At 51.0% G+C, this 26,339-nt stretch overlaps 1 protein-coding gene across 4 annotated transcripts; it reads left to right on the top strand.

The window, feature by feature from the left end:
* The first annotated feature begins 285 nt into the window (after positions 1–285).
* AXIN2 (axin 2) lies at positions 286–25,813 on the top strand. Of its 4 annotated transcripts, none has more exons than XM_030961991.1 (11): positions 286–301; positions 1,842–2,772; positions 8,661–8,801; positions 14,148–14,250; positions 16,084–16,224; positions 16,364–16,851; positions 16,965–17,144; positions 17,429–17,647; positions 18,388–18,483; positions 19,810–19,977; positions 24,028–24,426. In XM_030961991.1, exons 2-11 carry the CDS (start codon positions 1,949–1,951, stop codon positions 24,152–24,154), a joined length of 2,487 nt encoding a protein of 828 aa, XP_030817851.1. In that variant the 5' UTR covers positions 286–301; positions 1,842–1,948; the 3' UTR covers positions 24,155–24,426. The 4 variants fall into 4 exon arrangements, with proteins under 4 accessions (XP_030817851.1, XP_030817849.1, XP_030817850.1 ...); XM_030961989.1 differs by lacking the exon at positions 286–301 and adding an exon at positions 676–861; XM_030961990.1 differs by lacking the exon at positions 286–301 and adding an exon at positions 902–1,320.
* The last annotated feature ends 526 nt before the right edge of the window (positions 25,814–26,339 follow it).

Genomic DNA, 26,339 nt, shown 5'->3' on the forward strand with positions numbered 1-26,339 from the left:
CCCCGACATGAAAACTTTTAGCAAAGTTTTCAATGCCGGGGAGTCGCCCCCGGCCTGCAGCGCTGCGGAGGGCTGGGGAAGGGGACGGGGGATGCGCGGGGGATGCGCGGGCGCTGCGCGGGGCGGCGCAGGAAAAGGGGCGCTGCGCCTTTAAGGCGGCGGAGCGGCGGCTGCGATCGCTTCCCTTTGATAAGGTCCTGGCAACTCTGTAGCCGCCGCGGGATGCCGCGGGAAGGGCGCAAAAAATAAATGCTGCCCCCCAAAAATAGAAAATAATTTGATTTTCCTCACCAGCGCTGAGGTACGCACCTTTCCTGCCGCCCCCGCGCACGCCTCGCACCGGGGATGCCCCGGGGGTGGGAGCACCGCGAAGGGCAAAGGGCTCTCCCCCGGCTTCTCCCTCATAGTCTTTTTAATTTTTAAAATTCTTTGGGCCCTTTTCCTCTTTTTTTCCTCTTTTTTCTCCTTTTTTTTTTTTTTTAGTGCGCTACCGCCCTTGCAGGACCGCTCCGCCGGGCTGCGCTTTGATGCTGCGGGGGGAGCCCGGGGCGGGGGGCGGAGGGAGAGGGGGGGCGGGACCTGCGCTTTTGTATTTAAAATAAATAAAATAAATAACCAGGGGAGGGAGGGAGAGGAGGGAGGCGCGGATCGCAGTGGGCTCCTTCCCTCGCAGCCCCCCCCCTCCCTTTACCCCCCCTCTTTCCCGATGCTCTCCGATGCGGTTGCACCGCCGGGGAGGAGAGGAGGAGGAGGAGGAAGGCGAGGAGGAGGAAGGCCGGCGGGGGGAGCGGGTGCAGCCTGCGCGCTGCCGGCGGCGGGGAGCGGCGGGGCCGCGGGCGCGCAGCGAGCTCCGGCTCGGCGGTGAGTGGCAACTTCGGGGGCGGCGGCCGCCGCTTCTTCTGCTTGAGATACGGAATTTTCTCTTAATTTCAGTTATTTTCTTAATTTTTTTTTTGCAATATAGATATATTTTTTTCCCCGTGGGGTGCCCGCGCTGCCGCCCTCCGCGGGCGCGGAGCCTCCGCCTTCCCCGTGCCCGCCGCGGCTCGGCTGTTGCTCGCGGCTCGGAGGGCTCCAAGTCGCTCCGGACTTTTTTCCCCCCTTTCCTCCCCCTCCGACCTCCCTCCTCCCAGCCCGTCGCCATTTCTGGAGCAGGTTTTTATTATTATCATTATTATTTTGCACGCCGGGAAGCTCAAGGCTGGGGGCTGCCCCCTTCCGACCCCCCCTTCCCATTTATTGCCCCTTCTCCAGAGCCGGGGGTGCTGTCCTCGGCTCCAGGGGGGATGCGGGGGGCCCGGGATGCCCCGCAGCGCCCAGGTACGGCCGCCTGGCCTTAACCCACCCTCGGGGATGTTTTTTGGGGAGGGGGGGTCCCTGCTCCAGCCTGGCTCCCGCAGGAAAGCGCCCCAACATCGCTGCTGGCGGAGGGGGGGACACCCGGCACACAGGCGGCTCGGGCAGCGCGGGGGGAGCGGGCTGCGAGAGGGGCAAATGGAAACCAGATGCCGGGGCAGGGACGCCCCGAGCTGCCCAGGGCTGCGGGGGGGCCGCGCTGACACCCCCGCGCCGGGCCCGGCCCCGCTCAAAGTGAGCCGGGAGTTCAGCGGAGCGGATCTGATAGTCGCGATCGGGCTGGCGATAGAGCCGCGCTCCCTCTGCCCTGCCTCCCTCTCTCTCTCTCTCTCTTTTCTTTCTTCCTTTTTTTTTTTTTTTTTTTGACTGTGAGGAGTTGAAAAGCCTGTTTACTTTTTTGCCTTTGATGTTGGGAGGATCTGGTTTTGATTAGATCAATACTCCTTTTTTCTTCCCCCCCTTTTTTTTTTTTCTTCCCTTTGCAGAGAGGAGGCTCCGAGGATCCCCTGCTGACTCCAGGCAGAGGCAGGCAGAGGCACAAGGCAGCTCCTGAAGGCGCTGGGAGCCCCTCTCCCCAGCCAGCTCCGGAGCCATGAGCAGCGCCGTGCTCCTCGCCCACCTCCCAGACCCCAGCAGCAGCTTCAGGGAAGACGCCCCCCGACCCCCTGTCCCGGGGGAGGAAGGAGAAGCACCATGCCCGCAACTCGCCAGCTCGTTTCTCGCCAAAAGCCAAAGCTTCAAGGCCATGCCGGTGCCTCCTGCCCCGCGGAGGAATGAGAACGGACTCGGGGAGCCCGAGGGCAGCGCGTCCCCGGACTCCCCTCTGGCCAGATGGACCAAATCCTTGCATTCCCTCTTGGGAGATCAAGATGGTGCCTATCTTTTTCGGACCTTTCTGGAAAGGGAAAAATGTGTGGATACCTTAGACTTTTGGTTTGCCTGCAATGGCTTCAGGCAGATGGACCTTAAGGATACCAAAACTTTACGAGTAGCCAAAGCTATTTACAAAAGGTACATCGAGAACAACAGCATCGTCTCCAAGCAGCTCAAACCTGCTACCAAGACCTACATAAGGGACAGCATCAAGAAGCAGCAGATAGATTCCATCATGTTTGATCAGGCACAGACTGAGATTCAGACTGTGATGGAGGAAAATGCTTACCAGATGTTTTTAACTTCTGATATATACCTCGAATATGTACGGAGTGGAGGAGAGAATCCCGCTTACATGAATAGCAATGGACTGGGGAGCTTAAAAGTTGTCTGTGGCTATCTCCCGACCTTGAATGAAGAAGAGGAATGGAGCTGTGCGGACTTTAAAAACAAAATCTTGCCTTCGGTAGTTGGACTATCCAGCAAGACGTTGAGGGTTACAGCGAATGTCAGAGCCACGGAAACGATCGAGAACGGATACAGGTAAGGGAACCCCTGGAAATTGTGCTTTGTTTTAACTTTAGGGACTTTGAGAGTGCTTTTCAGAAGGCTGTCGGGGTGGGAATCGAGGGGAGGCAGGGCTTGCTGAAGGGCTGGGAGCACAGCTGCTTCCCCACACCTCCAGACACTGGAATTTGTGGGCTGTTGTCTGAGTGTGGGGTTTTTCCCCCTCTACAGAGGAAAACAAGATCCTGTGCTCTGAAGCCCTATTGGCTCTTTCAGTTCTTTTATAGATCAAAAACTTCATAGCAACTATGTCCTCCGGACATGCGTTAATTATTGGTTCAACTTTCAAACCTATTAAGAGCAGTAGTGGAGTGGATCACAGAGACACATGAATAATGTAACCTACCAGTTCCCCAACTCCACCATCAACCGGTGTTTAACGATGTTGGTTATGTGGGAAGCAATTGTGCGGTCGTGGAAGAGGAAATGTGTGCACTGACTGCATCAAACTCTGCAACTTGGGCAGAATCTGCTTTTATTTTGACTCTGTGTTTGTGTGTGATGTGCAGCTTCTCCGTGGCGTGGGGTGTCGGTGTCATGTCAGAGCCATCTAGGGTGGCTTTGAGCCAGTGCATACAGGAGGATCCCTAAAATTTGAGTGTTAAGGTGGTAGAGGCATTCCAGGTGTGGTGTAGCAGATCTTTGGTCGGTGTTTGGTGCTCTCATGTTGGCCGTGAGCTCAGGGTTAAGCTCGTGAAGAGGTGGCTGTCCCCAGGGGGATGTGGTGACAGGCTGTCCTTGTGCCCTGGTCCTGGGGTGCATCTGCATTGCCAGAGCCTTCTCTTTTGTTGGAATTGTTGATGGCACAGCTGTGCGAGGGTGAGGAAAGCAAGAGCCATCTCCAAGTGCAGGGGGGGATGGGAAAGAGAGACTCTGATGGGCAAATGATGAGTTGTATAATCCTCTGAAAATGTATTCTTTCCTCTCCCCACCCTTGCCATAAATGTGGATTGTTGAATCAGGGCTGAGAGGAGAGGGCTCTGCTGCAGATGTGCGCTCTCCTCCGCCGGCCCGGCAGCCTGGGGGTTGGTATGGTGAGTGTTTGACATCTCGTTTACAGGAATTTTGAGAGTGTGTCTGTGATTCATGGACATCAAAGGGCATCAGCCTTCTCCCGGGGAGGCTTTGCTGGAGCGCTCCTCTGCTGCCCCCGGAGAGCTTCCAGCTGTGCTGGGCTTGCCGGGGCTTTGGGGTGCTGGCAGGGTCCCCCTGCCCCGGAGGGTGCTCCGGAGCCTCTTTGGTGTCTGCTGTGCCCGAGGCTGTCCTGCCAGCGGGGCGGGATGGAGGTGCTGGGCGTGGGGACCGCAGGGATGCTGGGGTGGGGACAGAAGGGATGCTGAGGTGGGGACAGAAGGGATGCTGGGGTGGGGACAGCAGGGATGCTCTGCATCCCGGACCCCTCCTGCCGGGGGCTGCGGGGGGGCAGCGCTGGCAGCTGCTCTGTGCAGGACTTGGGCTTTGGGATGCTCATCTCGTGCCTGAGCCTTTCTGCCTGAGCATCTGCTGTTCTCCAGAACTTGGTTTGAACTGCTGCCCTTCGCTGGCTTTCCAGGAGGGGGATGTTTGATGCTTTTATCTCTGAGCCTTTGTTGGGATTCAGAGCTGGAAGGGCTTGGCTGTATGTTCTACCAGAGCTGCAGGCCCTGCTAAACCCACATGTGCCTTGTCCAGGAGAGCTCTTGCAGTGCCGTGGCTGCTTGCCTGATTAGTGCTGGGCTTTTTTTCCTTTCCTTCTCTCCCCCCCCCCCCCCGCCTTTTCTTTTCTTTTTTGTCCAGGGATTAATGCAGCTTGCTCCTCACATGTCAGATCTACCCTCCTAGGACATTAGGTAGTGCGTTTTGCTTTGATCACCTTCTGTTGAATTTCCAGGAGCTTTTGCTCTCCACGGGGCCAAGAGATCTCAATGCAAAGAGAGGGGAGGTCAAGCTGAGATGCTGCTCAGTTCCTCCCATTTGTGAAGCCACTTGTGCATGCATGTGCTGGGAGATGATGAGCATATGGATGGGTTATCTCTCATCACTCAGCATTTAGGATCGCAGCTAGGATTGGAGCTGAAGCTTGCACAAAGTCTTTCCTGGTGAGTGGCCAAACCACACCTCCCTCATGTGTGTGTTGGAATTAAGGAATTTCTGCTCAGTGTGCTCTGGTTTTGAAGGGCAGAGCAAGCTCTGGCCATTCGCCTCGGTGGGTTTCAATGTGATTATCCCACCTGACTGGGGGAGCCCAGCAGTCCCAGGCCAGCCTGGTGTTTGCAGGAGAGGCCACCTGGAAATCCCAGGGCAGGAGCCACAGCCAAACCCAGGGCAAACAGGAGACAGCAGGAACCAGACAAGCTGAGAGACTTTGTTTGGCCCCAGTGCCAGTGATGGACAGGAGCAGGAGAAGTCAAGTGAAAACACAGAGTTTGCACCTGGCTGGGGAGCAGGCGCTTGCAAACTGCTGGCTGTGTATTTGGAGCCCTAATAGAGGGAATATTTTAAAAGCAGGACCTCCCTCTTGTCCTGCCAGGCGACTCCCCTCCCCTCTGGGCTGTGGTGTGGTTAAAACTGGCCTCCCCAGGCTGCTGTGCTGGACCTGGCCCCATGCTCCAGGAATTCCAGCTATTATTTATACGCGCTTCTAAATTTATCACGCACGACTTTGTGTACACAGAGAGCTCCTCTTCCTTTGCCGTGCCGCCGGGGTAACGTGGCTTTGCTCAGCCCAAGGTGGGCTCATCTGCCTCCCATTAGGCTCCAACATCAGTGGGACTGGCCTTGCTGGGGCTTGCAGATGGCCTTCTGCCTGCTCCCAGTGCTTCCTGGCCTTTGAAAGGACCCGCTGGTGCAGCTCCTTGTGTGTGAAGTTATTGGAACCAAGTTTGGCTTCAATTATCAAAGTAAATGATGCCATTGTAAAGCTATGCTCCAAGCAGTGTTCTACAATTAGAGTGTGGAAGCTGTGATTAACATAGTTGTGTTAAAATATACTTTTTTTTTTCAGGTTTGTGCATGTGTGGGTTTTTTTTGCCTTTTTTAAAGATGTTTTTAAACCCATGGTTGCCTGGTGATGCTTGTCCCAAGAAAATACTTAATGAGATTCAGTGCTGCCTCCAACTGCTCCTTGTACAGTTTTTCTCTCTCTGTATAAGTCTGTGGTTTGACCTGCCCAAGTGCTTTTATTTCTAAAAGCAACCTGACAATAAAAAAAACCACCCCCCACACTCTGAAACTGCACCCTCATAACAGGGGCTATGACCAGGAGCCCTTCTGAAATTTTCATGGCATTATAATACCTCTGATATGGCCATTGCCTAACATAGCAGAGAGAGTTACATGCTGTGTGTCATCGCATCAAGATAAGAATAGGCTGAGAAACATCAGACATTCTCCTTGAAGCTCCAGAGCAACTGCTACCTGACAGCTGAAAACACTTTGCATATTGAGTTTGGAGCTGGGCTGTGTTTGTGTGTGCAGCATCTGTGGCAGGAGACCACCACTCTCCCTGGAATTTAAAACCCTCGCAGGCAACTTGATGCATCTGGGTGCAATTACTGGAGTAAGGTGGTCAAATTAAAATTGGGAGGGGAAAAAAAAATTCAAAAACATTAAATGTAGCAAAACAGCCCCTGCTGGTTTTCTGAAAGGATGGGGGGAGTTCACTGATGTTCTGAAAAGATGGGGGGAGTTCACTGATGTTCTGAAAGGATGGGGAGATTTCTGTGCAGCGGTGTTGGATGTGGAGCAGGGATGAGGACTTTAAAACTATGTCAGCTTTAGGGGTTATTATTTTTTTTCCTTGTCCACGAGGTGTTGGTAGGTGAACGATGCTGCAGTGCTGCTGGGAAGATGAGTTCGTTCCGGCCACTTTCTCTAATTCTGTGTTTGGACACACCTCCCTCTCCTTGTGCCATACCCACAGGGAGCTGCTGCCTCCGCCCCCAGCTCAGCCTCTGCAGGGATGCTCCTGTGAGAGCAGCATGGCAAATCCACCCCTGGGTGTGACAGGGGTGACAGACACCTCCTAGCAAGGTGCTGGGGCTGTGCTGGGGGGCATCTGCACCCCTGAGCCTTGTGGTCCTCAGATGCACTCTCAGAGCTGAGATGGTTTCAAATCAAAGAGTGGGGAGAGCTGCATCCCTTACACGTTGACCCAAAAGCCCACCAGGGCCCTAGGAAGGGGCTCTGGGACTGTACATCCCCCTGATCCAGAGCAGAAGACTCCACGGTTTTTAGAGGGACTTTCTTATAGTAGCAGCAGGATAACTTTGCTTTCACCCACATGTGGAATTAATTTGTCTTTGAAGATTTAACTTCTTTCCTGTGGCATTCCTTACTATCTCGTTTTTTTTCCCTTCTTATTTTTCCCAGATATATATTTTTTAACATCTTGATCTCCCCATCAGAAATGCCTTGGCCTCCTTGGAAAGGAATGCAGCCCCGGCTGGGCTGAATACCTGCCTGCAGCCAGCCCCACACTGCTCATACCAGAGAGGCCCATCTTCCCCACCAGCCTTCCCCCTCCTTTTTTCTATTTTTTTTCCCTTCCCTTATTTTTTAAAAACTTAAGCCTCACTGAGGTTCCTGCTTTTGGTGCTGGGGGAGGAGGGATGGGGTGATGGGGCACAGGGATGAGGATGGAGATTGAGAGGGGGCAAGTGGGAGGATGTTGCTGTCACTTCAACCCAGCTGGTCCCTCCAGCCCCAGGGGGGCAGGGAGATGGAAAGCCCATTAAAAAAAACCTGCCGAGCCTGCTGGCACATTCCTTAGGCCCCCAAGTCCTGGGTAAGTGGCCCTAATTATTAAAATCAGCAGTCCTTATCAGATGACAAGGACTTTTGCTTTGATATACAAAGGCAGAAGCTTAACAACCCCATCTTGCCCTGGAAGAGGAACAAAATGTGCACCTTAACATGCAGCTTCCAAACCTCCCCTGCATAATCCCCTTATCACTGCCAGGATGTGTATATTGATCCTGGCTGGGAAGTTGGAGTGGTGGAGGCAGGGGGATGCCCGGGGGCCCCCCCACGCAGTGACCCTGCCGTGGTGACCTGGCCCTGCTCCATCACAGCCTCTGTCACTGCCTGTGAATTCTTCTGCTGCTCAGCTCAAACATCCAGGCTGGGCTTAGGGTTTGCTTTTGTGGGTGAGGAGGTGTTGGGGTCAGTAACCCACGTGCCCATTAATACAATGTGCTGGCCTCTCCTCACATCTCCCATCCATCCTGCTCTTCCCCACCTAACTCTATGCCAAAAAACATGAGTAGGAGGTTCTCCTAAAAGCTGTGCCTTTTTGGTGTGTGTTTTTACAGTGCCAGTGTTTTTATAGTGCATCTGTCTTTGGGAGGCCAGGCCTGGAACTGCAGATCTCAGCCCTGCCCTGTGCCTCTGACATGTGGGGATCCTGCCCCTGTAGTGTCAGGCAGTTCTCCTGGTTCAGAGGCACCAATAATTTGTGTTTCCAAAGGGATCCTAACCCTTGTCTTCAGAGTAGAATTAAGCATTGCTGGCTGGTTCCTTGTGCCTTTCAGTGGGACTTGAGCTGTGAACTTCTTGGACTTTCCCATGCTGGTGCCAACACCAAAACTCCTGCTGACCTCAGCAGTGCAGTAGCAAGCCTGAAGGACTGAGTTTTCAGGGTATCAAAGGATGCAGAGGCGCTTCCTGGGATTTTCCAGAGCACTTTAGAAGATGCTAAAACTCTTTAAGGTTGTGCTCTGGGTGTGTTTAGACGCAGCATCCTGGTTTAGGCAGTGTGCATGCTGAGGTCTGAGCAGCGTGTGGTTGGTTGGTTCTACAGCGGTTGAGTGTGGTTCCCACAAGGATGGTGGTGCCATGAAGCCCTGGACTGTGTGGTAACCGTGTTCCTGTCCTGCCTGTGCCAGGTCCTTCAAGAGGAACGACCCTGTTAACCCCTACCACGTGAACTCGGGCTATGTCTTCGCGCCGGCCACCAGCGCCAACGACAGCGAAATCTCCAGCGATGCCCTGACGGACGACTCCATGTCAATGACGGACAGCAGCGTGTGAGTACCTGCTGCTGCTGGCCATGTTTGGGATGGGACACCTGTAGATCAGCTCTGAGGGGCTTACGGGAGTGATAGGCATCACCCAAAGGGCATGGCAGCCTCTCTCCCTCTCCCCCTCGTGCAGTCGCCGCAGGTATCGGATGCAGGGAAGTAACGAATCCCTCTCTTGCCATTTTGCAACTGCAGCTGAGCAAACGTGTTCTGCCCTGCCTCATGGTGCTGCCTGACTAACCCAAGGAGTGAATGAACCTCCCTGAGCCTTTGTCTTAAGGCCAGGCTTCCTTAACTAGTTATCAGTCATCAAAGAGGAGATTACTTCCTGTAGGAAGTACTTTCTGTAATTAACGTTCGTCATTAGTGTCAGAATGTACATTAATAGGGCCAGTGACCTGAAGGGGCAAATAGCTGCTCATCTAGTGTGGCTGGGGCAGTCTTCAAAGGGCCATTTGGATGGAGCTGCCTGGATCAGGTGTGGGTGTTTCAGGAGCATACGGGCATGAGAGATGATGCTGTGGCTGAGCTCAGGAATTGCAGGCTCTGTTTTCTCCTGGCTGCTGAGGAGAAGGGTTTGACTGTCAGTTTGCTTTCCCCAGCAGGACAGAAATGGTGCTTTTGTTTCTCTAGAGGGAACAGTGAGGCTCACTTAGTGCTCCTAAGGACCATTTCTTTAGCTTAGCAGAAGGCAGATGTTGCTGTTTGTGTTTCATGGTCTTCAGTTCAGTCTAGAAGAGCCCACCTGTAACAAAGTGCTGCATTGCTGGTTTCTCATCTTGAAACTTCTCCAGTGTCTCTGTCAGACATGTCCAGTGGTCCCTGTGTGCTCCTCAGAGAGATTTTCATGCTGGGTTTTTGAAGTCAACATGCGTGAAGATGCACAAGGGAAAAACAGGATTTACCAAAAATCCTCGATGCATAAACAAAAAGCCCTTTTAAAAATTTTTTTTAAACGCACATGTGTGTTTTGAACTGATATTACGGGAAAAAAATAGTTTGTTGTCCCAGCAGATTCCCTTATTGAACAATATTGGCATTAAATAAAAGAGCTGAATCATAGGGTGACTTCTTTATTTCTTCTTACTGGCTCTGGTTGTATGTGATCATGTGTCAACAGAGCATTCATTGGGTTAGTCATTTCTGGACCAGTGTAGGGTCACTTGGGATTCACAGGGCTAGGATTATACCCTCTCTTCACAGCAATGCCAATTGTAGGCCTTATACAGATGAGAGCACTGAGTGAGAAATAAAGTGCATGGTGGATGAAAGGCTTAACTGAATCGCTTTCAGCCCATTGTTAGTCCAGGGGAGCTTAGCGGGGATGAGAGGGCAGCAGCCCGCTTTGAAATTTGCTTGAACAAGTGAATAGGAGCTCCCCATAAAGCAGCCCTGAAAGGAGCTGCCTGTTTTTTCCTGCTGTAACAATGGCCCGTGCAGGCTGTGAGAGTTTGGGGAAGCTTGGCTGATTAAACTGCCTGCAGCTCCAGGCTGGGGGGCTGCAGGGAGCCCGGGGGTGGCACAGGGGCAGAATTCCTGCCCAGAGCCCAGGGGTGGCACAGGGGCAGATTTCCTCCCTAGGGGTGGCAGAATTCCTGCCTGGGGGTGGTAGAGGGGCAGATTGCAGGTGGCAGAGGGACAGTTTCCTGTCCAGAGCCTGGCAGAGGGGCAGATTTCCTTCCTGGGGGTGGAAGAAGGGCAGATTTCCAGGTGGCACAGGGGCAGAATTCCTGCCCAGGGCTGGCAGAGGGGCAGATTCCAAGTGGCAGAGGGGCAGATTCCACGTGGCAGAGGGGCAGTTTTCTACCCTCACCACTCTTCCAGCAGCTTTCTGCAGCTAGGAGAGCTAAACTGGCACTTCTGGAGGCTGGGCTTAATGTTCAGGCTGGTGTAAAACTTCCTCTGCAGAGGACGAGGGCTGCTGCCAGCATCTCTAGAGCAGCTGGGATTTTTGGGTGCTGCTGGAAGCTGGAGGGGCACAGACCCACCCTGGCTGAGCCCAGGTGCTCAGCCCTGTCAGGTTTTATCCCCCTGGAACAGGAGGCCTTGTTCTGTTCCAGCAGCCTGAATGCAAATTAGTTCTTTTGGCTCATACTGGTATCAACTGAAGAGGAAAAACTTGTTCTGGAAAAGTCTGTCACACATAGCAGTAAAGTGAGTTTGGAGCTTTTTTTTTTAATAAATCTAAGTCTGAACTGCACTGGGCTTAGGAGAAATCTCCAAATAATGCGTAATCTGCCTTTTTTATTTTATTCCAGAAGCCAGGGATCATTCTGTCCCTATACATTTTGTAATAGCCACAAAGCATCATGCAAATTTCTATTTCCATTTCTTGATTTGGTGGGGGGTGGGAGGAAAGGGGATTTTTTTTTTTATTTGCTTATATCTTATTTATGGATTTACTTTGGACACAGGGGAATGCTGCTGAGCAAACTTCAAATATTACCTTATCTTACAAACCAGGCTTTTGATGTTGGCAAGATCAGAGGCTTGTTTCAGAGCCGTTGCCAAATGAAGATGGGAGTGAATGCATATGCGCATGAGTCTGATATTTCAAAGCAGCAGTAAAACTACATTCAGGTTAGGTCAGGCACATCTGAGTCAAAAGGCTAAGATAATTGGCTCAGCTTAAATGGCAGCTGACTGGGTAGAAGACTTCAAACTAGTGTTTCCCCCCCAGAAACAGACTGGCTTAGCCCCAGCCTGGTTAGCTGAAATGTTTATAATTAAACTCTACTGTTTAGTGCCTCAACTCTGGAGCTCTTCAGCCCTGCAGCTTTTAGTAGCCAAGAAAGTGAGTGCAAGTGTTGGCTGTGGGAGCAGGGGGAGAGGTGGCACCTGGAGAGCTGGGCTGAACCCTTGGCCTGCCCCAAAACCTCAGGCCAAGTTCAGCCCTTTCATTTCCAAGGTGCTTTCCCCTGCTTGGGGGATCTGCTCAGCATCAGGGCTCCCCCTGCCCCCCTTATCTCTGGCTGGTGGCTCCAGCTCCATCCCTCTGTCCCTCCTGCAGTTAGGGGTCACTTGGTCACCCCTTCAGCCCTGGCCTTGTCCATTTGCCCCCTGTTTTCCAGGAAAGGGTTTAGACAGCTCTCAGCAAAGTGGCTGCTGAAGTCCCTTCGGTTCCCCAGGCTGGCTTTCCCAAGCTGCTCCACAGCCTTCCCATCCCAGAGAAATACCTCTGGGCTTTTTTCATCCTTGTTTTTTAAATTCTGCACGTTGTTACAAGTTGCAGAACTCTTCTGCCAGGGCAGAAGCAGGGAGCTGGAGGTTTGATGTAGGGCTCTCTGCTGTAACCAGAGGAATTTTAGGGGGAAGGGGCAGTTCTTGTATCAGCCTGAATGAGGGCAAATCCTAAAGTGAGGAACTCATGCTGTTTGGGTCAGTGTTGCTTTTCCTCCTCCTCCTTTACAAGTAAACCCCCAACTCCTGCTCCACAGCGTGTCCCAGAACTGTCCCTTTGGGCAGAGATGATCCTTGTGGAGCTGGGGACTTGGGGATACCCCACAAGGAGATGTGTGCCGCAGCAGAGGGGCTGGGGACAGCTTGCAGGGCTGGAGGGAGGTGGGGGATGCAGGAGGGCTGCAGAGCTCCCTGGTTGTGTCCTTCTGGTGGACACACAGCCCCTCAGCTGCTTCCCTGCTCCTCCTCATCTGGCCTCTTGGACTTCCATGGACAGAGGACACCTCCTTTCCCGCTGAGTGTGTTGATGGGGTTCATCCCATGGGTTCATATACTCATTTTTACTTTCCTGTGAAATGCCTGTTTTACTGGGCATTCCCTGTGCTGAAGGGCTTCCCTGAGAGACCCTTGTCTCAGGAGGCCCCAGTTAACAAACTCATCTCTGAAGGCGCAGCTGGTTTTGTCTTAATCTCAGATTTGCTTTTCCCCATGCTCCCCCAAAACTAAGACATGTCATGTGCCCCAAGCCCCATTGCCCCATGGGTTTGTGGAGCAGAAATGCTTCATGGGGAGGTGCTTGGTGGCCACCACTGGCTGTGTTTGTTGGCTGTTCTGTGCTGGGCTGCTCCTCCAGAAAGCTCCTGGAGCCCCGTGTTGTGCAGTGGGGACATGGGGACAATCAGCTCCTTTCATTTTCCATGTCACATGTGCTCAAAAACTGTGTGCTCACCATGTGGCCTCCAGGGCCTCCCAGCATGCTTGTTTTTATTATAAAGATTTTTCCAAGTTTATTAAGATGGGACTACTCTGATCCTTCATTCCAGGCTTTGCAGCTTAGTCTTGCTCATTAATGGCAACTGAAGGCTTTGGTCAAGATCTTCACAAAACTCTGCCCTCGCCTCCTTTGAGCTTTGAGAAGTGGCATCTGCTCATCCTCCTCCAGGGGAGGGACATGGTGCCTCTGGGAAGGTGTTGTGGTGTGTGGCCACGGGAGGGGACACGCAGGGACACTGTGCCACGCTGGCTGCTCTGGCAGCAGCGTGGGGCCAGCGCTGTCTGCTCCTCCTTGGGCTGGAGTTATTTTCTCCTCTCAGGAGATGAGTCAGGTGTGGGGGCAGGTGGATGAAAGGGACAGCACCAGAGATCAAGGTTCTTCAGGCAGTCTGAGGGAAGTGGTGGAATGAGACATTCAGGATCTCCAGGCGTGCTCTTCCGGCTGGCCCCGCTGGCTGTGGAAGGCCCTTTCATCCTCTCTGGGGTAATTTTTTGTGTGGCTGGGTTAAGATGCCTGGAGTGGGACGTGCAGGGGGCTGTTCCCACTGGAGAGCCTTGAGCTCCTGGCCTGGTCTCTCCTCATGGCTTCCTGGCAGGAGCTGGGGTGGCTGTGGGCAGCAGTGTCCTGTCCAGAGAATGTCCTGTCCATGACCATGTTCATGCCCCGAGGTGTCCTGTGCTGACCAGCCTCAGGGCAGGGGAAATCCTGGTGATCCTGGATCTTAAATGGGATTAGAGATGGGGAGCAGCCTCTGGATGGCCATCCATCCTTGTTTTCACTGTGCCAGCAGTTCATGGTGTGTTCCAAAGCTTGAGGAATGTTGTGGTCCTAGAGAGCGTAATTGGATGGGGAAAAACCTGAAATTAAAGGTCAGGAGCAGAAACATGGTGTTAGAAGGGCCTTGGAAGTGAAGCTGATGGGATCTTTGGATGTCTGCCCATGTGGAGCTGCCTTCAGCTTTTCAGCTTTTGCTTAATTGCTGCACATCCATGTGCGTCCTTTGGTGGCACAGGCACTTCCCACACCGCCGGATATTTGAGGCTTTGGGTGTCATCCAGAGGGCTCAGCACCTCTGGGAACGAGGGCCTGTGGCTGCCTGGGTGGCTCCAGAGAGGATGGAGAAGTGTCTCAGAGCATGGGGACACCCCCAGCTGATGTGGCCTCTCTTCCATGTGCAGAGATGGGATCCCCCCGTACAGAATTGGGAGCAAGAAGCAGCTCCAGCGGGAGATGCACCGGAGCGTCAAGGCCAACGGTCAAGTTTCTCTACCTCATTTTCCGGTGAGTCCAGGAGGGAGTTGCAGGGTCTGGGTGGGCCTTGGGAAGTGCTAGGGCTGGGGATGGGCACAGTGGAGGGAAGGGAGCAGGGGAGGAGAGCATTTCCATCCCAGGGTGATGCCAGAGGAGAGAGGTGCTGCTGGGTGTTGGGCTGGAGCCATCGCAGCATCGTTCCAAAACCCTGCATGGTCACATCTTGGTCCTTCCTGAAACCAGCTGCTAAGTAGGAGTTTCCAGGGGCACTGAATTTGTCCTGTTGGTTAAATCCCAAGTGGAGATGTCCCAGTTGGGTCTGGTGGGAGCCTTGGCTCTGCTGCCACCCTGCCACTGCTGCAGTGCTCAGCAAGGCTTGGCCTCGTGTGCGTGCCTGTGAGAGCTGGGTGTGTGAGCTGGGGGTGAGCAGGAGCTCCCAAAAGAGAGAACTGGCAGCAGATCCCTGCCTGGCTTTGAGGGGATCTGATGCACGGTGCTGCCCTGCTCTTCAAAATTAACTCGCTGACTTGCTAATTCAGTTGACTCGCAGCCTCTCGATTCCTGCAGTGAATAAACTGTTTACACAGACAAGTGTAAACTTATCTTGTCTTGAGATTAATATGCTAAAATTCCTCTTTCTGCTGTCTTAAGCAGCAAGAAGTCATAGATGATATTTCTGGTGCAAGGTTGGGGGGTGGTTTATGTGGTTTTTCTTTTTGTTTTTTTTTTCCTCTTCCTTCCTAAAGAAAGTTCTATAGCCTGAGCTTGTAAATTAGATTATTTTGTCCCAGGGCGTGCAAATCGACTTTCTCTGTAAGGCAGTGCTTTGATCAGGGACTGAATAGAGCCAGCTTGTGTAAGAGTGACAATTTCCAGCAGAGTGGCCTTTTTCTACCCTCACATCATTTCTGGAGCTAAGTGGTTGCCGGAGAGAGGCCCCACCTCATCTGGTGGGTAGTATGTGAAAGAGTTGGCAGTTCAGCTTTCTGCTGTCGGGGGGGGAGAAAGAGGGAGAGTGGGGGCGAGGAGTGGGGTGTGTGGGGATGGCAGGAGGGAGGGCAGAGTCAAGTGGGTGGTTTCTTTTTCCTCCTTTTTTTTTTTCCTTTCCTCCCCTTTTCCTGCCATGTTTGCTTCTTTTGGCAGAAATTCGCGTTTTGCCTTTTTATATTCTGCACTTGATTTGGAGATGTTCCCTTTTTCCCTTGATAGATCTGCTTGAGGCAGCCAAGCTCAGCAGTGTAGCACCGCTAGCCTGCAGCAGCTTTCTTCATTTTCTGTACAAAGAGATGGAGGGGGGGGGAAGAGATCTAGGACACTGTTGAGACAACACTACCTCAAAGGTGCCCAGTGTGTAGCCAGGAAATAAATTACCAGCACTTCTCTGATCTGCAACCGTTTGACTTTTTTTTTTTTTTTTTTTTCCTCCTTTCCCTTTTTCTCCCCCATCTTATTTTTTTTAATTTCCAACTCCTTTCTGTTTATACTCACTTTATTCCTTTAGTTAAAGTCTCTCTCCCTCCCACCTCAGAGGTTTTTTTTTTGATGTTTGACAACAGTCTTTGAAGATTTTCTACTTCAGAGTAGCTACTGATGGGCTGGTTGTACTACAGAGAGAACAAGCGGGGTTCCTCAGAGTGCGACCAACTGCTCCTGCCGAAGGCAAACGCTGGTGGGGAGGATGTCACTCCATGAGGCCACAGCACTAGCTCATAAAAATCCAGAGCAGACCATGCCTAGTTGCGGTCGTCTTTTCATCCAAACATGGAGACACAACAAGCGTGGCGGGGCCGGCGATGCCGCAGCGGCGAAGCGCCCGCGCCCCGCTAAACATTGCCTTGTGCCTTCTGTCCCCGCTCCTTGTAGAGGACCCACCGGCTTCCCAAGGAGATGACCCCGGTGGAGCCAGCCGCCTTCGCCGCCGAGCTCATTTCCCGGCTGGAGAAGCTGAAGCAGGAGCAGGAAACCATGGACTGTCTGGAGGAGAGGCTGCAGCAGATCAAGGAGGTAGGATTAGCGTTCCCAGAGCTCCGCGTGCCACCCGGCCGGCCAGTGGGAGGGGGGACATCCCGGGGGGGCATCCCGGCGCGCGCCTCGCCAGCTCCCGGCCCCTTCCATTCATTCCCTGCCATCCCTTGTCTGGCAGGACGAGGAGAAGGAGGGCGCCGAGCTCCCTGCCAGCCTGCAGAGCGGGCGGGACACCACCAACCCCCAGCACCCGCTGTCGCTCCTGCCCTCGGGCAGCTACGAGGAGGACCCCCAGGCCATCCTGGACGAGCACCTCTCCCGCGTGCTGAAGACCCCCGGCTGCCAATCGCCCGGCGTGGGCCGGCACAGCCCCCGCGCCCGCTCGCCCGACCGCCTGCCCGCGGGCAAGCTGCCGCCCGGCACGGCCTCGCTGGCCGCCTGCGCCCTGCTGGGCAAGGGCTTCATCACCAAGCAGACCACCAAGCACGTCCACCACCACTACATCCACCACCACACCGTGCCCAAGACCAAGGAGCAGATCGAGGCCGAGGCGGCGCAGCGGGTGCAGTGCTGCTGCCCGGCGGGCGGCGACTACTACTGCTACCCCAAGTGCAAGGGCCACCCCAAAAACACCGACCCCCCTCTCTCCCCGCTGGAGCCCTTCGGGTAAGTCACCAGCATCTCCATGGCACCCACCCCAGCCATCACCCATCGTCCTGCTGCGGTGGGGCTGATGGGGATGGGGCTGACCGTGGGCTCGTGTCCCTTTTTGCCACCAGCAGGACGGGGACGCTGCTGAAGAGGCCGGGCCGAGGAGGAGGGGACAGCGTGGCCCCAGGGGACGGGGGGCTGCCCAGCCCTGCTGGGGTGCAGCTCCCAGGGGGCGAAGCGGATCGGGCGCAGAACGTCTGGCAGTGGATGCTGGAGAGCGAGAGACAAAATAAGCACAAGACCCATAGGTAAATACGCAGCTGTCTGCAGCAATATCGCTCCCGGTAAATATTTATATATTACATGGGCTGTCTATTTTTACAATCGCTAAAAACAAATGAGACTCTTTGCTCCTCCAGTTTAATATAAAAGCTGTTCCGCAGAACCAGAAAAACCACAAAAATGTCATGTTTTTGGCAATAAACCTCCTTTCATGTTATGACAGACTTTTGAGAGGGAGCGAGCAGAATAGGAGCTGCTATTAAAGTCATATTTTCCAGCTTTTCTAACCCGACTTCTTCCTTTCCCCAAGCACACAAAGCACAAAGAAGGCCTACAGCTCCGACTGCGCCAAGGGGGCCCCCGGCCGCCACCACCCCTGGGGGACGGGCAGCCACCCCCGCGGGGCACAGCCCGCCCACCCCTTTGTGCAGGACCCCGCCATGCCCCCGCTGACACCACCCAACACCCTGGCCCAGCTGGAGGAAGCGTGTCGCCGCCTGGCCGAGGTCTCCAAGCCGCAGAAGCCACGGTACAGCCAGGGCAGGGATGGTCCTTGTCCCACTTTGGGGACAAACGGGGCTGGGGGAGCTTTGCTGAGGGTGGACGGGGATGTGACCTGCCTGTGCAGGCAGAGGGACGGCCATGGGGATGTGTGACAGCCATGGGGAAGTGTCCTGCCTGTCCAGGCAGAGGGATGGCTATGGGGACAGCCATCGGGATGTGTGACAGCCATGGGGATGTGTCCTGCCTGTCCAGGCAGAGGGATGGCTATGGGGACAGCCATGGGACATGCGACAGCCATGGGGACGTGTGACAGCCATGGGGATGTGTCCTGCCTGTCCAGGCAGAGGGACAGCCATGGGGACATGTGACAGCCTCCTGGCCGAGTCCTGAGGATGAGCCTCTGTGTTCCAACCCCACCCTGCACCGGCACAAATAGTTGGAATCCGAGGCTATTACTTCCACTCTTTTGATGGCTGTAATTTGCCCGTTTTTCCTCTGGGACAGGCTCCAGCTACATTCCAAGTGGGGAATTGGACTGGTTATCGTTCATTTGGGTATGGGAGGATAAATTAGCCCACAGCATTTTTAATTCTTCCTTTGATTGTTTACAACATGTGAGGCTTGATACAAAGAGCGAACTTAACGACCCACAGGAGACTTCAATTAAGGAGATTGTATTTCAACAATTTTTTTCTTAAAGTTGTTTTTTCTTTTTTTTTCCCCTCCCTCCTTCTTCCCCACTTGCTTTCCCCCTCCTCACTTCAGATGTTCAACCTCAAATCAGCAGAGGGACCGAAACCACTCCGCTGCCATTCAGGGGGGCAGCTCCCCTTTCTGCAATGCAAGTCTAACGACAGAAGAGTGAGTATTGCACGTGCAGAAAAGGAATGGGAAATAAATAAATATATATATATATATATAATAATTATATTTTCATTAAATGGATTGCTCTTTGAAAGGAGAGGAAATTCTTATATCTGAAATTTCCCCTTTCAAACATTCTTCTTAAAGAAAGAACAAAACATTTTCAAATCTTGTCTCCGGCTCTTTTTAACTTGCATTCCTGTAAAGTGGACAAAGATTGGATTAGTCTAATTACAGGATGGTTCTTTTAACAAGAAATCTGCTACAGAGAGGTCTAAAATGGCCTAAATAATTAAAGTTTTCTTTCTTACCCTCTTCATCTTAAGCAATGAGTAATGTTTGAAGTCCAGACTGAGCCACCTGACTAGAGCCTTTCATTTTTAATTGGTTGACCTTAAGTCCACCAGCTGTCTTTGCTAGCAGCTTTTTTTCTGAAACCACTCTACAAAGACTTGGAACAAATTAGGAAGACTAAATTACTGCGGACTAACACTTTGTGACCTTTTGACATGCCAAGTGTACATTGCCTCAGAAGCAGTTGTAGATTTGCCTGCATGGTATTCACTAGAGTGTTGCCATTTTGCTGGGTAATATTGTTTTAATTATTCTTTAAGAAGCGTTGCTTGGGTGCAAATGGCAGAATCCAGTTAATTTTATCCTCGCTGGGAAAAATAAGATTACCTGGGTGCTTGAGGTGGAGCATCTGGCAGGGGGTTTGCTTTGGGGCCTGGTGGTTGCAGGTGGGTTTGGGCATGAGGAGGAAGCTTGGGAGATGTTTTATGTGAGGGCAGATGAAAAGAGCCTTTAAAATCCTGGGGGTGCAGTCCTGGGGCTTGCTGGGGAGGGTGAGCCCAACCTCCATCCCTCAGCTCCCCCTCTGCCATGCCATGACCCCAGGGGGAATGGCTTCAGGCTGAAGGAGGATGGATTTAGGTTGGATATTGGGAAGGAATTGTGGGCAGGCCCTGGCACAGATGCCCAGAGCAGCAGGGGCTGCCCCTGGATCCCTGGAGGTGTCCAAATCCAGGCTGGATGGGGTTTGGAGCAACCTGGGACAGTGGAAGTTGTCCCTGCCCATGGCAGGGAGTTGAAATTGGATGATCTTTAAGGTCCATTCCAACCCAAGCCATTCTATGATTCCAACTGTGGAAATCCAGCAAAGAGCTGTGCAAACACAAATCCCAACACATTCCCAACAGGAATATCTGATTTTCAGGGTATTTCTGACAGAATTCACCGATTCCACTGCTGGTTGGAGTGAGGTGAAACAGCCTGTTCTCAATAGAAAACCAGAGGGTTTTGTGTGTGTTTTCTGTTTTGCAGTCACAAAGAGCCAAAGAAACTGCCCGTTGTTCACACCTCTCAGTCTGGTGAGCTGGTTGTCACCTATTTTTTTTGCGGAGAAGAAATTCCCTACAGGAGGATGTTAAAGGCCCAGAGCCTGACACTTGGGCACTTTAAAGAACAGCTGAGCAAAAAGGGAAATTACAGGTAAGAACGTGTGATTTGTTTGTTCTTTAGTGTGTTACAACAAGTCAGAAGAATTAGCAGGTATTTTGCAGGGCTGCTGCAGTGACACTTGGGATTTTCAGAGGCTGTGGCTCTTCTTAGTCTCTTCCCACTGAAAGCAGGAGCAATGTGGAGATGGAGAGAGGAGCCTTGGCTGTAGGGCCACCTCCTCCCTTCCACCCCAGCCTTTTCCCAGTTGCATTAGGACCTGTGCTTCAGCCCTTCTCCAAAAAGCTTCAGTGGCAGGGAGGTGTGGGATGGCTTTGTGGCAAAGGCATGGAGCAGTGGGATTCAGATTCCAAACTGGGGCCAGGGCTCACCTGGCTGCTGGCCTCCTGCTTTGCCTACTGTTTAACTATTTCACTTTTGATTATTTTTTGCAATGCTGTGGCCATAAATGGGGTCAGTGATGGGCTGGGATGGTGCTGCTGAGGGACATGGGGATGGAACTTGCTCCCTTTTCTCTTCATTAGAGGGGAAGAAAACCTCTGCCCTGCAGGGAAAGCTCCACCAGCAATACCCAGTTCCTCCTCAGAAACACCAACAAGCCCTGCTGCTCTGGTTTCTAGCTCCCACCTCCCAGTTTAACCAGTTTGCTGCCTTGGCTCAGCTATGGCAGTAGCTTCACTCTGGCTCTTTTTGGCTGCCCTTTCCCAGTGGATCTGGGGCACCCTTGGGATGCTCTGTTGGCCACTTCTCCTGCAGGGTGAGCAGGACAGGGACATTCCATTTATTTATTTTTGGTTTCGAATTTGCACTGAGTTTGGTGGTGCTTCAGAGAGCTGGGTGTCCTGCCCTGTAACTGGCAGCCTCTGATTCAACCTGCAGATGTTCATTTTGGTTTGGTACAAGGAGTTCCCAGCTTGCTGCCCCATCACTGGCCTCTCTCTAGGTGTGGAAATTCCACCTGTACAGGCCAGGGGTTGGTGACCCTGGGCACTCCCAGGCTGGGGGATGCCAAGCTGGGATCTCTCCATGGCTCTTGCACATTGGGGCTGAAATATTCCAATTCCTCTCCAAACCATCTTTGCAGCCCACCCAGCTGCCATTGGATGGCACCAACCAGCAAGTGCATCCAACCTGGACACCCTGCAGGATAATCCCTGGGCTTCTGGCACCCTTGTGCCATTTCCCAGCCCCTGAAGCCTGTCCCACTGTGCTCCTCCTCATCTGCAGACCAATTTCCTTGGCTTCACCGCTGCTCTGCCACTGCCCAGTGGCTGTGTAGTCCCAGTTCTTCCCAAAAAACCCAACTTTTTTTAATGCTTGTTGGTTTTCTGTGACATTTTTCATGTGATGCTCAAGTGCAAGACTAGGCTCCTGAAACCTCTGTGGCCCAAAAGCCCCTCCAGGTGCAATTATTTGTGCCTTGTCGGACTGTAATTACTTTAGAAAATGTTTTTAAGTGACTGACAAGGATGAAACAATGTTTTGCTTAGATCTCACCCCTTTACACCTGGGTAAAGACAATACAGAAATTTATAAAAGGAACTTGGGTACGTGCCCAGTATTTTATCTTGCACAGACACAAGGTGAAACTAATTACACAAATGTGTGTACCTCCAGGGAATCATTTTGATCTAAGCTTTGACTTTTGGCTGGACTTTGAGTGAAACTGCGGGTGACCTTCAGGGGAGAGGTCCGCAGTGCCCGGAGTGGCGTGTGTGTTAGGGGAGGCACTAACTAGGCTGCTTTGGTCACATCTGGCATTGATTTCTTTTTAAGGCACATTTAATAAGCATGTCTTTGAAGCCCTTGCCTTTCATTTAATGCACAAAGACATGCAGAAATGCTCCACTCTCCAAATTCTTTATTGATTGGATCAGTTTGCGAGGCGCGGGTACCTCGGGCTCCCGCGATGCCAGAGCCCCGCCGGGGAAGCGCTGCCTTGGCTTTCCAACCCCACCCCCCAAAAAAAAAAAAAAAATAAAAAAAAAAAGGAATTAAGCAGTGATTTAATACTGATGGCGTTAACAAAAAACAAACACACGCGCGCAGAAAAAAGTGGGTGGTGTCGGGTAATCTGGGGATGGCAGTGGTTCAAAACAGAGCTGTAAGGCCGGGCCCGCGTGCCTCGATTGGTGCCAGATGTCCCAAAAAATAAAATTAAAATAAAAAAGGAACGAAGCTTGCCACATAAAATATGTTTCAATGGAAAGCCCATTGCTGAGCAAATAAGAGCAGAGTGACTTGTTTGAAGATGTTGTGGGGGTGGATTTTTTTTTTTTTCTTTCTGCTTTGCCTCCTCCTTTTCTTATTTTTCCCCATTTCTCTGCGAAATAAGGTTGTAATTATGTAAAAGGTCATAGCGTGTTTTCTCAAATAAAAATTTTGTAAACACAGCCAGGGCTCGGGCTTGGGGAGGAAGTTCTTGGGAAGAGTGGTTGTTATCTGGACAGGGGAGAGGGAAGGGAAAGTTCTTTGTAACTCATTCAAACTTTCCTTGGGTTTCTTGGGTTTATTTCAAGGCTGCTGTCCTGGAGAGTTGTGGCCTTGACCTGCAGCATGGAAGTTGGTGGGAGTTGGGCCATTGGCTTCCCTGAGTGCAGGCTCTGAAGGACTCAAATAATATGTTTTTTCCTTGCTGAGCCATTAAAGCTGCAACATGTGTCAATTCTGCTTGGAATGACTTCACAAAAATACATCCTGACCATACCTGGACTAATTAGAGGTGGTTTTATCTCATTGACTGAAAAGAGGGATCTTTTATCCCCCTACCAGTATTATTTTAATGTCCCTGAAAATGAAGAGATATTTCAAAAACGCATCATAAAACAAGTCACTAAATAAAAATGTCCGATTCCAAGGCCCTGCTGTGGCTCTTCCAGTTTTAGTAGTAAAAGTGAGCTTCATTTAATCTCCTTTGCCATCCTAAAGAAAATCATAATTACAAACCCCTTTCTCCCTGACAAATATCTGCCAACCCAAGTTGTCTGGAAGCTACAGGGGAGGAGTTAATTTTATTTATATATATATATATATAATTTTTTAAATATATATATATATATAATTTTTCTTTGTAATCCATCTGCTGGAATATTTTCCATCCCTGGCAATCAGATGGCAAAGCCCTTTTCCAAGGGAAAGCAGGAATCTCCAAGGAGGTGTTGGGCGGCAGACGGACAGACTCCCTAAATGCTACCCCTCTGAATGGAAGCCCTTCATTTGTGCATATGCAATTAAGCAACCTTAGAAGGAAGAAAGCTCCAAACGGGATAAAAGGAACCTTTAATCAAGAAGCTGAACGGTCTAATTCAGGATAATAGAGGGGTCCTTAGTGTTTGACACAGGAGGGGTGGGGGTGCTTTTTGTCTCTGCAGCGTTGGCTTCATGATCTAACGACCCGGAGCAAAAGAGCAGGAATGCAGGACACTGCTACTTGACCTCCCCGTGTCACGGCCCAGGGGCTGGACCAGGCTCTCTCAGTGCTCCTGAGCCTCGGGAAGAGAGGCAGGAGTTTGTGTCCCTTAGCTTGCACCCGGTTGTTCCAAGTCCATGGGTGTTTTTTCCAGCGGGAACACCGCAGAGTTTCAGCTCCCGCGTTGCAGGAAGCTGGGGACGGTTTGCTTTTCATCCATCCTTTTAATAACAGTTGCTAATTTTAATGTTGGCCTTCAGCTTTGAAACAAGAAAACACATGAAAGAAAGAAGGTGGGGAGAGAGGGGAACCTTAAGAATGCTTGGCTTTGAAATCCTATTTATTTATTTTTAAATGAGATATTTGACCAGAAATCACCGCGCTTTCTAATTTTCTGTATGGCTGGGGGTACCACTGTTAGTGTGTGTAATCCGCTCACTGGAGAAGCTGTTGTCACCCGTGAGGAGCATTCACAGCCCTGCTCCTTCCATCCCACCCCATCCCTGAGGCCCCAGGGATGCTTTCAAGCCACCAGACCCGAGCACCCCAGAGGTGTTCCTGGAGGAGCATCCTGAGGAGGGAGAAACTGGAAACAAAAGAAAAAACAAAGCATCCTTTGCCTTTTTACCTTTTGGTTTGTTTTTTAACCTGTGTTTTAATTCTCTTTGCCACAGATACTACTTCAAAAAGGCCAGTGACGAGTTTGACTGCGGGGCGGTGTTCGAGGAGGTTTGGGAAGATGAAACCATCCTGCCCATGTACGAAGGGAGGATCCTCGGGAAGGTGGAAAGGATTGATTGATGGCATCTGTGCTCCTCAAGAAAGCTTAACCTAGGAAAATCTTTGGACACACAACAGTAGTGATGACAAGGAAAGAGGAAGAAAAAAAAACCACTCTGAAGGAAAAGTTTTGAACCAATGAAGAAAAAAAAAAAGTGAAGTCTGTGAAGACTTTGCTGAATTAGCCTTAGAGGAAAAGAATGGCATTTATTATTCATGAGTTGGGTACTGAGATGATAAAAACCCTGGACTATTTATTAGAAACATGACCACTGTTGGCTATTGGAGATGCAGACCGTGTTTGAGAGACTTCCATACATAATATATGATTTCCTGGGGATCTGAAATCTATGGACTAAGAGAAACTGTGTATAGCTTACCTTAACAGTAATCCTTATTGATATTTATTGAACAGTCTGTTTTCCCTTAAGTCCAGTTTTTGGATATGCTGCTTTTAACAATGGAGAAGAGAGGGGCTGGGAAGTGGGGTGAGGGGAGGAAGGAGTATTTTATTTTTTTACGTTTTTCCCACTATCTAAAATTTAGAAGTTTGGCGATGAGCACATTCGTGATGGTTTTTTGGTTTGTTTTTTTTTGAAGGGGGAGAAGGGAAGGAGTGAGGTCGTGCCCAGTATTTCTCCAAGTGAAGATAAAACTTTCCTAAAGAAATAATATTAATAATAATAGTAATAATAATAATAAAAGCCGAAATAAAAAAATCCATTCACCTAGAGACCGGTGCATTTTAATCTATGCTGCTCTAATTTGAAATAAAGGTCTTAAACATTAACTCTATTTAGCTGCAATATAACAACAACAACAGGTATTTTGTCCATGGATTTTGGCGGGGTGAGGTTTTTGCCTTGCTGCTCTCAGTGGTGTCCAAGGCAGAGCAAAACCCCCAGCCTGAGAGGGCTGTAGAAGGAGCCATCCCTTTCCCATGTCCATATTTAGCACAGCTCGAGGTTAAAAAGGTTAAAAAAGCCCGTGTGGGGTCCACAGAGCTAAAGGTTTTTAGCTGTTCAATGTTAGCACTACTTGTGTTTCACGGCCGTGTAGCTGCGACGGGGCGCGCTCAGCTCGGTGGGGAGCGTGTGAGTCCGTGTGTGCTGGGGTTTGGTTGGGGTTTTTTTCCGGCTGGGTTTTTCTCTGCCTCCCCTTGAACACCCACAGGCCGTGGGAGATGTGGGTGAAGGCTCTGGGAGCTCTCTGGGGTGGGGTTTTTGGGGCAGAACGAGCCTTTCCCGAGAAAGACCTTGCGTTTCAACAGTTGGGTTTTGTGTTGATTAAGTTAATCTGTGCATTCTGTTTGCCATTGCTACTTTGTGTAAGTCTGTATATATTGTAGAAAATGTATGGTGGAAATATTAATACACTATCTCTAGTGTTTTTTAAATTTAATCAGTACAGTACCTGTGCCTGCATGGTGTTACAGACCATGCTTCGCCCTATATTCAGGGTTCAAGCTTTCCCTTGTTTGTTTAAGGGGTTTATGTATAAATATATTTTATGCCTTTTATTACAAGTCCTGTACTCATGACTTTTGCCATGGCATTTTGTTCTACTTATACTGTAAATTATGCATTATAAAGAGTTTCATTTAAAAAAAATTACTTGGTACAATAATTATTGTAATTAAGAGATGTAGCCTTTATTAAAATTTTATATTTTTCAAATTAATATTGTCTTGACTTTTTTTCCACCCTCAATGCCTTAAAAGGGTTTTTTTCTCATCTGTGGTGGTAGCTGGAAAGAGCTGGTAAGCTTCCCTGCCTTGGCAGGGGGGGCTGTTCCTGCTGGGAAGGAGGCAAGGCAAAGGCTGGAGCTGCTCTTCAGTGTGGGGATTAAATAATTCACAGCTCCTTCAGGTAACTCACCTGCAGATTGAACCTCTGTCACCCTAGTTTTTTAAGATTTTCTAAGCCTTCTGATGTTGACATTCTTGTAGTGAACTTTCTCACACACTTTCAGTAAATAACTCATTGTTTTGCATTCCTTTATGGAGGAGGAGAGAGTTGATGGACTGTTGGTTTGTCCAGTGTCATTGGAGAGGTGGCACTGTCACCCTCCAATCTGCTGTCCCTTTTAGAAAACTATAAACGTTGGGAGTCAGAAAATAAACTTCCCCTTTTTCTCACCTTGAGGACAGCGGTGTGTGTTTGTGTTCTATAGCGACAAACCTGGTCTTGCTTCCAGACTGCACTGC

The sequence above is a fragment of the Camarhynchus parvulus genome, chromosome 18 (genome assembly GCF_901933205.1).
Source record: "Camarhynchus parvulus chromosome 18, STF_HiC, whole genome shotgun sequence".
NCBI classification, from domain to species: domain Eukaryota; kingdom Metazoa; phylum Chordata; class Aves; order Passeriformes; family Thraupidae; genus Camarhynchus; species Camarhynchus parvulus.